The sequence below is a fragment of the Mugil cephalus genome, chromosome 1 (genome assembly GCF_022458985.1).
Source record: "Mugil cephalus isolate CIBA_MC_2020 chromosome 1, CIBA_Mcephalus_1.1, whole genome shotgun sequence".
Classification (NCBI taxonomy): domain Eukaryota; kingdom Metazoa; phylum Chordata; class Actinopteri; order Mugiliformes; family Mugilidae; genus Mugil; species Mugil cephalus.
The window spans coordinates 16,896,041-16,911,997 of NC_061770.1; the positions used below are offsets into that span (position 1 = coordinate 16,896,041).

Below are 15,957 nucleotides of genomic sequence, written 5' to 3' on the forward strand. Positions count from 1 at the left end.
CAGATGTTTCTTAATTTTCCATTGCCGCCTTTTGTCAGATAAGGTGTTTGTTTGCTCCGTGTACGCTGCCTAACCAAAGGCAGGTATACATCAAAGGCAGACGGCTCTGTTGTACTTTTCCTCCGTCTGAGTGAATGCACATTCAGGCCTCATTTCTCTATCTGGTAAGGTTGATGTTAGTGCGAGACGGAGCCAAACACTTCAGACTGAAAAGTGAACTTGACTGAGTGACTGTTGTTGGATTCTGTTCAGTATATTCCTGGACCTTCTCCATCACCCGGACTCAACTCCCATTTTTTTTCTCCGGTCTGCTGAAACCCCCTGATTGACCACGGGGCTGATTCCTACAGCCCCAGTGCAAGATTTCTTACGTTTTTTTCAACACCTCTGTGCAAATAACGAGAGCGCGGAGAATAGTCACTGATAGGTCTTTGCAGAAAAGACCCTCTCAGAGGAAAACAGCTGTCATTTTTATTTCTGGCACAAGACTCTGCGCTGGAAATAAGCTGCAACATGTGGGAGAATGTCCAGCCAGAAATCTCTAAGAAAATGTTGTCATAGATTGAGGTATTTAAAGTTCTCCAAGTTCCTTTTAAGTGCTGCCCCGAGACTGAGCATGATGAACAAAAGATGTTCTACCTGATTGTAGTCAACCGCGACGCAACAAAGCTTCATACATTCCAGGATTAAAGAAAAACATTCATACTGCGCCTTTTTCCGTAATCCGAGCAATCCGTTAATTATCTCTGTCACACATTCGACGTGATTTCATTTCTTCCCTTCTCTTAGTTGGATTTGCAATCTCCCATCCCTCCATCGCTCACGAGTCGTCGTGCACAGCTGTTAAACGGGCTAAGTGGATTGCGGATTCATTTCGCTGCTCCAGCGCTTTGCAACAAAACGTCCTCCTCAACCGGGGGAGCCGGGATAACCACGTTAGTGTGATTCTCAGGGAGCTGACAGCGCGGCCCCACCTCCTCAGCTGTGGGACAAAATGGATTGACTGAGAGAGACGTCTTAATTTAACTTGGCCGCTCCACAGGGGAAAACGGACAGGTTCTCTGACATCATGGGAGAATCAAGTCTCTGCTGGCCAGGGATCAATGGCTCTTTGGCTAGACGGGCAAGAGAGTGCCCCGCGGGCGCGCACCATCCCGTCTGCATATGTGTGGATCTGTGCGAGGTGAACTGGGGCCGCTGACTAAGAATGAGCTACAGTTGACCTGGTTATCATGGGCGCGTAGTGAAAAAGTAAGAGTCAGCTGCGATCTAACTGTGAAACCAAGAGAGCCTGTTTGGTCGGATTTTTGTCTGTGCATGTGTCCAAGCTATTGGCATGCATGCCAACAGCTTTTCGTGAACCATCCCGTGTGACCGTGTGTCTTGACATAGAAACCGAATGGTAGTTGTTTTTTTTTTTTTTTTCTGTCTTGCACCCACCGCCTTGTGTGTACACCAAGGGCGTGCCCTGCTGTTGGCCTTGCTGACTCAGCCAATCAACATTCCCGGTTAGGTGGAGGCCCTTGTCCTCTAGCAACAAAGGAGATGGAAGGCAAGAACAGGGCGCAAAAACAGGGCACAGCTTTGAATAAAAACACAAGCGGCATGTATCAATGACTTACACGGGGCATAAATCATTCTCAAGTAGAGAAGGTGCCCGTCCGTCTTTCCCTGGGTCTCTTTCCCCCTCACACCAACACACGCACACACACAGACATAACCCTCGGGTTACAAGATTGCATATGCGCACGCACGCACATACACAACAGGTGCACACATATAAACACAGCACTCCTCTCTCTCTCTCTCTCTCTCCCCCTCTCTCTCGAGAGAACACTTCATAGGTATGTGTAACATCCTCCCTCCACTCCTGGCTGCAAAAGCTCCACCCTCAGTCCTAGAGGACAGGCTGGTTGACCCAGGAGGAGGGGAAAAGCTCACGGAGGGAGGGAGGGGGGGGGAGGTAAGAGCAGACGGAGCGCAAATTCATTTCTGCTGCCGCTGCTGCTGCTGCTGCTAGTGGTGGTGGTGGTGGTGTTGTAAGCACAGCACAGCGCGGAGGCATAACGTGACGCACGGGGACCCGCGTCTCACATGGATTACTCAATTAAGAAATTGTGAACTGCAACTCTGCGAGGGCGACACAGTCAGCAGGCGCGCAGGGGACCTGCCTTGAAGAACGTCTTTGTAACACAGACACAGGAGAAAAGAAAAAAAAAAAAAAAGTTAACAGGATTTGATGAAGATTTATTTTCCCGTCCTGCCTAATTCATTCATCCAGGAGCCAGCTGATGTTACTCTGAGTGGAAGCACATGGATTGAGACCTTGACGATGTGAACATGTTGGATAAAATTCGCCGTGGCTGCTTTTAATATTCCGACAGCTGAAGTAAATCACTGGTGAGTGAGTACCTTCTGCTTACTCTGCAGTCATTATTTTATTTGGTGACTAATACTAATACTATCCTACTGTGACGTTTTTGCTGCTTTCCAGTGTAAATACGCCTAATTATAATTAGCAAGTAATTCCCCTCTGCAGCAGCCCAGTGGTCTGCAGGAACTTGAACTTCTTCATGTTGTATTTGCACAGATTTGTTTACTGCCCGATCTAGGTCATCCCTTCGTACGTATGCGTCTCATGTATGAACAAGACATAAGTCTGCCGCTAAAATCCCATTTAATGCTGTGGGTTTTTTGTTTGTTTGTTTGCTTTTTTTTTTTTGGTTTGCTCTTATCTGGGGTCATCTGTACGCTTTTCAAAATGACACTGTAACCTCTGGTTTCCTAAATGTCTCAAAACACTCTTTCTTCTTCTTTTTCTTTTAGAAACAGCGCTCGTTCCTGTTTTTCAAAGAGCGCACACACACACGCACGACTGAAGAAATTACTGATGAACACACGTGAAAATGTGTCACATCATTTCTTAAATTTATAGTCACATGTTATCCCTTACGCGGATTTCAAGATTTATTTCAAAATGATGCACACAAATTGGCGAAATTAGAGTCGAAGTAATAGTGTAGACGGACGACGTGACAGATGAATGATCTGTCAGTGCTCTCTTTACCAGCATGATATACGTTAACACATGGCATTTCTGGCAGCTCCGCTTGATCAGACGTATTTTGTGACATGTGTCTAATTGAAAAAACGTGCTGTCCTCCCAAGTTTTTTCCGTGGATTAGAAAAGCTTAAGGGAACTGTCAGATGGTTAACGTGATCTGCTCTTGCATGTAACGTTAATGGACCATAATGGTGACGGCTCTTAATGCTTTGTTGCAGAGGCGAGAGAAAAACACACCGAGAGAGAAAAGGACACGCGTGAGAGAGCTTACCATGCACTGACAACAAGGTATGAGGTGACGGTGGCATACTCACCTTGGCTGCTCTTTTGTATTTATTTTTCTTCGTGTGTCTGTTTGTCTTCGTTTCCGTCTTTGTTTGTGTGTGTGTGTGTCTGTGTGTGTGCCCTGCCCTTATTTTCAATGAAAATAATTCAGATGACAATGAGAGATTTATTGTTCCAGACTGGATGCATGTGTAAGCCACAAACATCTAGTCTGCGTCCCGCTGATTTATGGCCTGCGTTTTTAAATGATTTTACGAAACAGAACAAAAATAAAAGTAAAAATTTCTCGTCAGATATAAATCAAAGATTCCGAGATTTCGCCGAGGAACATAAATGGGTGGTGTAATTTAAAAAATAATTTAAAAAAAAGTAAAAATCATTTTGTGTGATTTAAAGCTCGTTTTGCTGGGCTTGACATGTGTTTTCTCCATTCATCGCACATGTTCCTTCTTTTCTGCCTGACACAATCTGCAATATGGACAAAATTACTTCCTTCATTGTAACTCTTGACGAGAAAAATCATCATCATTAGTGGTATTTTCGCAGTCAATTTAGCCATTTCTCCGAGTCGTGTGGTGCAGGTTGGCAACGAGGCTCCAGGCCTGTTTTTGCTGATGTGGCAATACTGTGTAGACTACCTTCCATCCTTCACGGGGAATACTCTGAATCCAATCAGCTAATCAGCTGAAGTAGGACATGCAAGAAAAAAAAAAAAAAGTGCCTGTTTTGTGTGGCACATGGTTGTTGGCAGTGAGGTGGTTAATGATACATAACGAGAAACGCAGACAGTGGTCTTATGAACAGGCTTTATCTGAGATGATAAGAGGACTTGGACCTTATTCAACTCCAAACCTCGTGAGTTCAGTCCACCGGGCCAGAGTTTAATGGAACAGCGGAAATACAAGTGGAGCAACACAACAAGAGTATGGGCAAGCAATGACTGGATGTGTAATGAGGTGTGGTCCAGCATGATTAATATTTAATGGGATGTCTTGGGCGAGAACATTTAGCACTTGTGTCGTGTGCCATTTGCGGCGCTGATCAGAACCTGAGTGACACATCCTGAAAGAGAGGAATAATTCATGGACAGAGAGCCGTGGCTCTGATTTTTAATGAATACAGCAGGTGCCCCGTACAAATTAAAAATGTACAAACATAAATGGAGCATTCGCCTGTCATTCAAGAAACTCATTGAGAAGGTGGGTTTATGCATATGTGGGGCTTGAAGATGAAAGAGGGGTCACATCAGCTTTAACACGCAGATGAAACGACGCCCTGCATACTTTGTGGCACGCGGTGACTCATGCCGACCTATATTGTGCAAGGACCCATTGATCGATATGTAAATAAACTCATTACACACAAAGAAAAGCCGCACGGAATTCCTAAGCTTGAGTATCGCTCACGGTGTCATGCCTCATAGGGTTGGTTTCAGATTGGGCCAGAGTGGGGTTTTTTTTGTTGTTGTTTTTTTTCTATCTGTGTATCCTGCTGCCAAATTCAGCTAATGAGGAGGATAATTAAAATCAGACAAAGACAATATGAGGTACAGGAGCAGTTTGCGGTGCAGTTTTGATCCTGGATGACAGAGATGGTGGACTGGTTCGAGTAGAGGAAGAAAAACAGAGTCGGTGGATGAAAATAATAGCTGAGAGGAAAAGACTGAAAAGAGGGGAAAGAGTAGATTACCATGGGGGAAATAGCAACAGGTTGTTTAAGTGTACACTGGGGCGCTAATGAGGACAGGGAGGTTCTCATTAATCAGATGGGGTCAAACCTGGTGAGAGGAGCTAATCAAGGGACTGACGGGGGGGGGGAAGTGATGGCTCTTTCGTTATGTTTGGATTATTGCATCTAGTGCACAAGCGCCTCTTTAAATCTGCCAACTGGGTAAGAGCTTATACCCTAAAGCAAAGGTTTTGCATGACTAAGCTAATTAATTTCAAATCTCTTCACACTTTACATCACGACTAATCAAATCTTGGTCCAACTACAAAAGTCATTTATTAGTGTGACCCACGAGATTCCCAAAAAACACGTCAGCCTCTAAACCGAACACGATTTCTATTCAGCTCACTGATGCGTCACCTTTTTAATTTGAAAAGTTTTAATCTAGGATTTTCTTTTGGGCTCGCCCTATACCGGTTTCATTCAGCCGAAACTATTTCAATCTTTACTCTGGAGCCGAGTTATTCAACACACAATCAAGGTATCCACATTTGTTTGTTTTTTTTAAGATGACAGAAAGCCTTGACAATAACTTATTTTGACAAAGTAGCACTCCAGTGATTAATTTATTTTCCCCGTTTTCACAAAGCAAGTCTCTTGTACTCACTTTGTCTCCAGGGGACTTTGACACAAACAGATAGTGTGTTTGGATCCTGGCATAGCTGGAACGTGACGTAGTTCGTCAAAGGGAATGACCAAAACATGTGAGCACAGTAAGAAAAGATGAGTGAAATGCTGAAAGATGTGAGCGGTCGGTGGGTCTATAACATTTTCCATGCATTTTAACTACCTGTTTCTGTCCTCCCCGAGGCACTGCGAGCCTGATTCCAGTTTGTGGGGAAGGAGTATAGGATGGAGAGCGCATGAAAATAGATGGTTGCGCGCAGGTTTGCCTCTGGAGACGAAAGCAAAGGAGGGACAGACTCCATCGTTAATCAGGGTGAAAGCTTTAGGAGCAACGCTCTGCACTAACTACTAAAAGCAGTGTCTACAGTCTATCCAGCGGAGAGGAGTGGAATAATTTGTTCTTTACGTTAAGTCAGTCAGACAGATGGGAATGATGTGATGTGCTTGGAATATATTACACCGCGCGTAGCATGGCTCTGCAGACACTATTTACATTCTCTATGTAACTTAAGTTTTAAGAAGTGTCCTCCCAGGATGAGACATGTGACTGCCAGAAGTTGTCGAGATATTCATGTGTCTCCTGTGGCTGAGCTATTGAGCAATTTGAAGACAATCCACATGATTTCTTGGATGCACGAGCAATGCACATGCACTGTGAGCATTTTGAGCACAGTGGAGAAAATACCATATATCCTTAAGGAGTTGAATATGGTCCGAACAATCCTTTCAAAGGTTGCACATGCCTTTGCAAAGATGACCCCAGTACTGTGAGTCCTTTTTATCAGTTATTAATCTTTTGATTGTATTTGATTTTGGCTACAGTTTGGAGATATTAGCCTCCTTGGGCCACACAGGTAGTGTAGCGCTGGTGTCATGACACTTTATCTGCACAGACCCGTGCTTGAAAAAATAATTTCACATCATAAATTAGTCACATGGGCAAATATACATAAGGAGATTATGCAGGGGGTATTAAAGAGCACGGCAGCACAAAGAATCCTCTCAGGCATTATGCTGTAATTACAGAGAGGGGCGCAAGGCTCCTCAGATCTCAACAAAGAGAGGCCACGAGATTCCTCAAAAAAAAAAAAAAAGATCTTTCTGTCTAAACCCTTTAATTAAATTAAAATAATAAACAGATAATGAGAAGGAATATTATTACCTTTGACCCAAATGACCTTTGGATGGTATGCACGTGACGTCACAGCCAGCGATGTCTCCATGGTTACGGGCACTGAGTGACAAAAAAGTGACAGTTGAACATGGAGATTAGCAGCATTAGATTGAATCAGTGGCTTTAATAGCATCTAAATTGTAAAAATAATTTTTAAAATGCGGAAGAGGTGTGCGAATTTGAGAAGCAATCGGAGATACATTTTACAGATATCTTCAACGGCCAAAGAAAAGATAAGTAAATGGGTCGCTGCATTACTAGGAAACAACTAGAGTCTAGATACAGAAACCTGGTGTTGTGGTTCACATTTAGTGTCGGGTAACATTCCTTTATGCTGTATTTTTTTTTTTTTATGAATTCATACCTTTTTAAGTTACGTTTAATTAACGTAATATTTGCGATCACTCCTCCTCATCCTTTTAGCGTCAGGTCGGACGCTACAGTATTGTAACGCTAGCTCCTAGCGTTAGCTTCGTTTATTTAGCTAACGTTACATTTATCATAACAGAAATGGATTACAACTAACTTAAACTAACTGAAAAGACTAATCCACACTTCCAAATCCATACTAATTCGCATGGATCATTGTCGAGTCAAGTTGTCCTTACTTTGATCTGATAACCCACACCTTTGCCGGTCTCGCTGTATTTACCGACACATTTCACCGTTTCCACTCAGAGGGGCGTGGCCCCGGACGGCAATGACGTCAATGCATAACCTCTATACCTGCTAGACCAATGCAGATTTAGAGGAGAATGATTGGAAGTGGTTCAGCCATTTAGCCATTTATGGAAGTGTTGTGTCAGCAGGGATTCACTCAAACCAAAACAGCGCTTGACTGTCTTGTGAGAAGTGGTTTTGCTCAGGTTGTCTTCCTTTCACCCGCAACTCGGCCTTCATGCTGGGCAGGGAAGTCCAGCTGGTCGGGTCTGTCATGCTGTTTTCTCAATACATTCCACAGGGCAAAGTCAGCATGTACAGTAAAGCTTGACAGTATGTTCAGCCATGTGTCATCTCGCATAGCCTATTGCCAGCAAATTAGGTCTTAACATAACAGCGAGAACAACCTTGTAACGTCTTGTTAGTCACACACACAATGGGCTCAACGCTTTCACCTAGTTTTCCGCCTATTTTTAGACGCGGAAAATCTACAGCACCCTTTTGTTGCAACATGTATGTGTACCTAAGCACTCCTTGCCCATTGGTCAAAATACTTTAATACGGTGTCAGTGAACGCATACTCTGTTTAGAGCTATATTTGGCCATCATGTCCTCACCTTATCTTATCTGTCACCAATTTATTCTTTTACCTTTACCTCAGGGCTGTTTCTTTTTTCCTGCCCTTTTTCCACACTGCCTTTATCACTGTCCTTTCATCTCCTCCCATTTTTCCTTTACAGACTTTACTCCGTGTGGAGTTTATTTGGCCGGGGCTGCCCCCAGCATCCCATGACTCCGTCTCTTAAATTGTCAACGGATTCAAATTAACTTCTTTTTTAGCAATTTATTTATAAGCAAAGGAAAATAAACGTACAGTTTATTGAGATCAACAGAGAGTGGTGCTCGGGAGAGGGAAAAGAATCCCTGGATGTATGAGAGACAGCCGGGGAGAGGGGAACAAAAACAGGGGCAAACAGGAATGTATGGGGGTAAGCATGGGATGAGAGCGATTACGAGAGCGGAGGTGAAGGAATAAGAGTGGTGGGATAGAAGGCAAAGCTGTCAAATCAACCTTGAGAAAGTATGAAAACGAAAATAAACCATACTGAGCTTGCGTCAAACAGAATGGGAGGATTTGAGAGATGGACAAACAGACATGCCGAGGGCTTATTAAAAATCGGAGACAGCATGAAAAACACATCAGTGTTCACATGGCGGCATAACTGGTATAGTGTCTGGCTTTCATAACTTGCTGTCCAATTTTATGAAGTTTTACAAGACAAGTTATTTGTGGTTTACAACGTGAAACAGTTACTGATGCACCACCAACAAAGAGTCTCTGTGATTAATCCCTGTATCAACATCTCGCTTGAATAAGAGGCCCAAGTGTTTTGGTTTGGCTTCCAGCAATACAATCAAGGAAATTGCTAAGTAGAAAATTACTCAGCTGACGACAAATTTTAGGGCAAAGCTGAATAAGGGGCTGAGACGTGGTACAGATGTTGTGATAGTTCCAAACAAGTAAATTGTTTGTGGATTAAAAAAAATGTGTGCTCTGTAAACTCCGAAAATCTCAGTCTTATGACTCCATAAGGACGAGGCATTGTTTTGCTAAACCGCACACATAAGAGGCTTTTCCACATTAACACATGTGTCTTTCAGGAATGGAAAGCATCAGCGTGGACACAGACTGGGATGGGTTAGGCCTCTCCGCCCTGGGAGCCGTCAGAAGAAACAACTACTCCACATCGCTCCTCTCCGAACTGAGCTCGTTCAACACTTCCCACAGCGATGGATCCTTCTTCGGGATCTTCCCTGAGAACGGCTCGGCCACCACGCCTCACCAACCGCCCCAGCCCCGGGTTAGGGACCTCGGCCTGGCCCGGGCTGAGATCGCGGTGCTTGCGGTGGTGCTGGCTCTCACCACCCTGGGCAACAGCTTTGTGTTGTGGGTGCTGCTGAGGAGGAGGAAGCACAACGCGCCGATGCACGTGTTCATGGTCAACCTGTGTGTGGCTGACCTGGTGGTGGCCCTCTTTCAGGTCCGTCCCTTTGAATGTTAAAGTCTAGCTACTTGGCTATTTGGCATTTTCAAAAAACGTACTTACGCACTGATTTTAATCTCCTTTTGTCCATTGATGTAACTGTAACTTATCTGGTAAACAGACCTTACCACAAAATTGAGACATGGATAAATTCAGTGCAGAGCTATTGTGCTGAACTTGGGTTAGGGTTACACATTTGTATGTTTCACATCGTATCTAATGCACAATTACCAAACAAACTAATTACTAGACAAATATGATATTATAATTTTATTTCTATAAAGCCAATGACAACCGCAAAACTAACAAAGCGATTTGCTTTTCTCTGGCTCAGATATTGAGTTCCTAAAACAGCTGGCCACTGTTGTTTGGGGGGAAAAAAAGCACCATTCAAATATGAGACAAAACTGGGTGGCTCAGATTTGCCTTTCAAAGTGGAGACGTCAAACGTGAAGGGAATAGTCCAGGTTCATTTGACAGCGAAAGAGGTTCAGTACAACAGTTGTAAAGTAAATTTGATCATGATTTTGTGAGAAACTGTGATCTGATATTATGCTGAGCATGACATGTGATTATGTGAACAGCAGGGGACAGTGAAAGGAGATGGCTCTACAGCTTGTCGTCTGCAGCTACTCATTTTGTTCCACTAGTCTTTTTCTTTTCTTTTCTTTTTTTTTTTTAAATTGAGTCGTGATTTGTGGACAGATTTTTGAAAATCAATAGCTGCGGGTGCTTAGCTTACAGGTCCACTAATGTTTTGCCATTCAAATGCTTTTACTGTGAAGCTGCAGCAGAAGGAAATGTTCAACAATGGATCTCTGCACCCATCAGAAATAGTTTGACTGTCATCCATTATTCAGTATTCATATACCTGTTTATAGAGTTTACATCAGTATTAACTAAAGGTTATTCCAGACATTTCAGCACAGACGTAAAAACGCCATCGTTTTATCTCATTCTGCAAATCCTGAACAACAACTGAATAATCACGGTCGTCTTTTCTTTCTTTTCTGTCCAGGTTCTTCCCCAACTAATATGGGACATAACGGAGAGGTTTCAGGGACCAGACTTCCTCTGCCGTTCCATCAAGTACTTGCAGATCGTGGGCATGTTTGCTTCCTCCTACATGATCGTTGCTATGACAGTAGACCGGCACCATGCCATCTGCTGCCCGTTGCAAGCTTACCGTGGGGGAGCAGTGTCCCGCTGTAACACCCCTGTGATGGTGGCCTGGGTCCTTGCCTTCGTCCTCAGCATACCGCAGGTAGGGAGGAGCGAGCATGCGACGAAACAAATGCTTCCACGAAACAAAATAACACACGGGTGGCGAAATAGGAAATGAGAGCTCAGCATGTGTTCACACCCTGATCTCTACAATAGTCCTCAAGATGTTGGTGATATTTTTAGCTTGGTGAGGTCATCCCAGTTCAGCTGGAGAGGGGAAATCACAGTGTGCCGCGTTGCTGGGTGTGCTGACCGCCCCTTCTGTCGTGTCTGTCAGGTGTTCATCTTCTCTCGCACGGAGGTGGCTCCTGGAGAATTCGAGTGCTGGGGTCGCTTTGCTGAGCCGTGGGGGCTGAAGGCCTACGTCACATGGATGACTGTGGCTGTCTTCCTCCTGCCCGCCCTCATCATTACCATCTGCCAGGTAAATACCGGTCGTCCTGACTGCACCCTGCAAAATCCACAGAGACTATTGACTATAGGATTACGAGCTCAAAGAAACATTATCCAATAATGAAGCATGTGGCATGAATGAAATGCTGCTTTGTTTTCACGTAGAGTGCATTTGGCAGGCATTGTTCAGCAGCTCGCGGGGAGCCTGCGTTTGGTGTTATGTAGCATCCCTCAGTGGGTATACATTCTGGTCTGTCTCCTATCAGTCCGACTCTATTTAAGGAAAGATATTTCTAGGGTCCAGCTATTTCCCCCTAATTAACACAGCACTTGCAGGTCCACCGCTGTGACGGTTGCCCACTCTGAGAGCCTCCTGCCAGCAAATGGAATGTACCAAATCTCGTCCAAACATAGTCACTGACCTTTTTTTTTTATTTCGTTATTGTATTTCAAATTAAAAGGCATATTTTGGTGCTTTTTGAAAGAGAAAAAAGGAAGAATGTTGTTTCTGCTAAAGGAAGTAATTCTGAAAGTTCGAGCCCAGGCTGGGTTCATACTGGATGGAACTGTGGATTAGCGTGCGGTATCTAATTACACCCAGTGATTTCTAAGTAAGAGGCGGCAGAAACGCAGCAGTCAGCAGAAAGAGGCCGTATAATCAAGACAAATAAAGTAAAACAAGCTAACCATATAAATCTCCTGTTATCGTTAGCTTATAAACTATTTCATTCCATTTAATTCCCCAGGAAAGTATCACAAATCTCATTTTACTGCATATTTTACTGCAATAATATTTTATCATAGCTGTTCTGTAACTGGGTGAAGGAATTGTACATAAAAGTGTCTGACACTGGTTTATGGGTGATGGTTAAGGTCAACACTCCCTCTCTTCCATTTCTAATTTTCTGTCAGCGTTAACTGGATCCTCAAACACTGCCGTCCGCAGCTAAAGAGGCCTTTTGAATGTGACCCAAGCCGGTCATAAAACTTAATCCCCTGGGTTTTCAGCTCGTGATTAATGCCCCCGTCATATTCCGCCGCGCTAATTCTTCAAAATGCTCTCGCTCCTCAGATAAGAATCTTTCGCGAGATCCACAACAACATCTACCTGAAGTCAGAGAGGATAGTGATGACGGAGCTGAAGAAGAGTGAAATCCTCTTTCGCTTCCACACCTTTAAAAAGGATGATGAGCGGGCCAGGGAGCGGGCCAGACGGGGCTCGGCTGCTGGGGCCAGGGACAGGAGAGGATCGCAGCTTTTAAAAGGTGCAAATAACAACCCTCCCAATGCCACCCATAACAGCCAAGTGGGAGAGTGCTACGACTATGTACCATCTGCCATTCAGTATAACAGTTGCCGAGGCGAGCATGTGACGGCAACAGCAACAACGTCACCAACACAGCAACAAACGAACAGCTCGGATTGCCAGGAGTCCAACACCAACTCGCCTCGCTGCTCCCTCGATTATGTTCCCCCTCCTCCCCCAGTCGCTCCCCCTCCGAGCATCACCAAAGCCATGTCCAAGACTGTGAGGATGACCCTGGTCATCGTGCTGGTCTATACTATCTGCTGGTCACCATACTTCATCGTACAACTGTGGGCAGCGTGGGACCCAAACCCTCCAGACAAAGGTTAGTCCCAAACATTCATTGTGTGTGTGTGTGTGTGTGTGTGTGTGGGTGTGTGTGTGTGTGGGTGTGTGTGTGGGGGGGGGGGGCATAATTATCCTCCCCCATGATTTATCCTCCATCTGTTTAATTTTGTAATGCCAAGGTTTTAGGTTTATGTATTGATCAGGACAGCTTCTGGTCAATACAGGTGTCCAAGAGAAACACTCCTTCATTACTCCTATGAACCTCGGATGTGGTAACACTGAGTGAAACACAACGTCAAAACAATGTTTGTTTTAACCCACAACCAGGAATCCCTGGATCTCTGGCCTCTCCACGTTTTGGCTCACAAACAAGCATCTGTGTATGTCTTTACTGGCAGCCAGTGGTGAGGCCGGCCAGGAAGCCTCCTGCGGCCTAACGTTGGGTCTGATGGTATGGACTGAGTGGGTGTTCTCAGCTGTGAAGCAAAAGACAGACACCAGTAAATAACCTGTTTACAAGCCCCGCCGCTTTTGCAACCCGCCCAGATGTTGACATTTCGTCAACAGTGATCTGTGCCAGCAGCTTTGGCTGAAGTCACAATCAAACACACGGAGTTTGTGCGCGTCAGCTCGCACGCGTACACAAACACACACGCACACACACACACACACACAGACAAGGCAAGCGCATGTGCATTTACAAAGCGTACTCGCATGCAGCTGCAAATATGCATAGTTCTCAGTGGGAGAAAGCACACACAGACAACCGGCTGATAATGATCGTCTTTGTATTCTAAAATCATTTCGTCCTTATCTGTGGTTCTCAGTTGGCCACAGTGAAACAAGCATTTTTTTAGTTATTACATAAAACACTTATTATTAGAAAAAAAAAAAAAAAGGAAGTGTGTCCCTCTGGAATATTTATGATCCGGTTCCTATTCCTGTAGGAAATAAAATGAGAAAATAATAATTCTATGGGCTCCATACTCAAAATAAATAGTCTTAGGCTACATGTTTTGTTTGTTTCCCAAGAGAGAACAATGTGATGTGTACCGTGATCCGCCCTCTGTTTGTCCTTAACGTCAGAATAATGTTTACCTTTGGCTCGCAGACCGTTTCGCATTTCCATCCTATTAATATATAAGATATTGAACTTATCTCTGAGTGCCCGAATGTTTACGCTCGCCTCTATGTGTCCTCAGCACAGGGCGTGGCCTTCACCATCTTGATGCTGCTGGCCAGCCTGAACTCCTGCACCAACCCGTGGATCTACACGGCTTTCTCCAGCAGCGTGTCCAGGGAGCTGCAGAACCTGCTGCACTGTCGGTCGCGACCCGGCCGCCGGGGCTCGCTGCCCGACGACTCCACCACCACGCACACCTCCACCACCAAGGACAGCCTGTACTGACGGGAGGCCGATGACGGGACAGATGTGGACACACGGAGGCGTGCCTGAAAAGATCCGCGCGGGCGCCCTCTCCCTCCGGAGGGGCGCGCTCTTGCGCACGCCGCCTCCAGCATCCTGAGAACTGACAGCGCCGCCGACCTCCACCAGATGTTTCCAGTGACAAGGACAGCTGTACTGTAATCACCTGTCCTCTCCGCGCCAGCAGGGAGGAAGGGTGTCATTGAAGGTGTCAGCGCCACACACAGTCAGGCCTTTCAGTGCATCTGCAATGCAAAATGTCCTTAAAAGCAAAGGGACGCCGCTGAGTAGGACCTTGTGCAGTGGTTCGTATTAACGGGACAGACAGAGCGGAGCGCCAGGAACGCAAGGGAGCGGATTCCTGCGTTAAAGGCCTTGTGGCGTGCTTAATGTACAAAGAGAGAGAAAACGCGCACAGGCAGCACGAGGGCGGGAGGCTGCTGTCGGGCCGAAGCAGACAGGAGACGTCATGGATGTTACCGCCACAGGAGTGGTCCCAAGGAGGCTGTACATGAAATCTAATAATGTGAACAAACTTTGTTATATCAAAGAAAGTGGATTAGAGGCAGATGCTTTGGGCTGACTTTGTATTTTCTCAGAAGGAATTCAGTTCCGAGGAATAACAGTGATCCGCTTGCGAGATTGACAGGAGTTCATTCACGAAGTGTGACGCGGCAGGCACTGGAACAGGAACTGGAAAACTGTGGACAGTCAGAAAAAAGACACACACTCACGCGGAGAAGTGAGGGCTGGCTCTAGAATAATACAAATGAACAAATCTGGGTTTCCACATCTAACTGGGACACAACTGCGTGATTGTATTTCGTACAGGGAAAAAAAAACAAACGAGGAGGTACGCGAAATCCCGTCATGCTCCCTTTGACACGGGAAGGAAAATCAACGACAAACATTCCTTCCATGTACAGCAACGAACAATGTAAAGTATATTTATTGTAAGGCACATTAAATATTATTAAATTTTTGTGTAAGCTAAACGTTGAATGTATACCGTCAACTGTAACGGTCCAAGGCTGAAAACAAGGAGACGCCAAAACCAAAGATTCTACGACGCCTGACTTTAGAATAGAGGTCTTAACAGTAGAGACAACCCGCAGCTCCAGCAGACGCACTCAGTGCAAAGAGAAACTACCACAAGTCATTTAAACCAGGAAAATAACTTCACGTCAACAGCGAAAATACTCCAAGTCAAAGCCAAGTGCCTGTAATGTCAGCAGACATTTTTAGAGGGGCCTCTCTCACTGCATTAATCTTCAAATGATGTCTGTCATGTTATTCTTAGACAGAGCTACCATCAGGGGGTTAGTCGTCATATCACACCACGAGCCATGTGTTCTTTATTCTTTTTATTTATTGTTGTATCAATGAAAATATATACAAATATATGTTTCAGTCCCTGTTTTTGCCTTCTAGGTACGGTTTTGTATTTTTGTTGCCATGTCTATTTCTGCGTACGCCCCTCAACTGCCAAAAAGGCAGTTACATAAAATACTTCACGTGCAGTGGACGTGATAACTTTGCACGGAATTAGATTACAGAATGAACCATCCCGCAGCAAATCAGGTCCTCATGAAAATAATGTTTTTTTAATGCCGCTCTGTCACACTGAGCCGGTTCAGCGTGTTCTTCTTTTTTTTTTCTTTTTTTTTTTTTCCCCACCAGTGTTACGTGAGTGTGCAGGACAATACTGGGATGCTTTCAAGGTGTCTCGAGAGTGCT

General features: G+C 44.9%; 1 protein-coding gene across 2 annotated transcripts; it reads left to right on the forward strand.

The window, feature by feature from the left end:
• Positions 1-2,000: 2,000 nt before the first annotated feature.
• LOC125022400 (vasopressin V2 receptor-like) lies at positions 2,001-15,638 on the forward strand. Of its 2 annotated transcripts, none has more exons than XM_047609047.1 (7): positions 2,001-2,400; positions 3,283-3,352; positions 9,201-9,580; positions 10,602-10,847; positions 11,085-11,231; positions 12,273-12,831; positions 13,997-15,638. In XM_047609047.1, the coding sequence occupies exons 3-7, from the start codon at positions 9,203-9,205 to the stop codon at positions 14,200-14,202; spliced, it is 1,536 nt and encodes a 511-aa protein (XP_047465003.1). In that variant the 5' UTR covers positions 2,001-2,400; positions 3,283-3,352; positions 9,201-9,202; the 3' UTR covers positions 14,203-15,638. The 2 variants fall into 2 exon arrangements, with proteins under 2 accessions (XP_047465003.1, XP_047464995.1); XM_047609039.1 differs by having other exon boundaries at positions 14,002-15,638.
• The last annotated feature ends 319 nt before the right edge of the window (positions 15,639-15,957 follow it).

What these genes read in the sequence shown, in the direction of transcription:
- LOC125022400 (XM_047609039.1), top strand. Translation starts at nt 9,203, where the DNA reads ATGGAAAGCATCAGCGTGGACACAGACTGGGATGGGTTAGGCCTCTCC. An exon ending in TGGTGGTGGCCCTCTTTCAG is followed by an intron (nt 9,581 to 10,601) that starts GTCCGTCCCTTT and finishes TTTTCTGTCCAG; the next exon opens with GTTCTTCCCCAACTAATATG. An exon ending in TCATCATTACCATCTGCCAG is followed by an intron (nt 11,232 to 12,272) that starts GTAAATACCGGT and finishes CTCGCTCCTCAG; the next exon opens with ATAAGAATCTTTCGCGAGAT.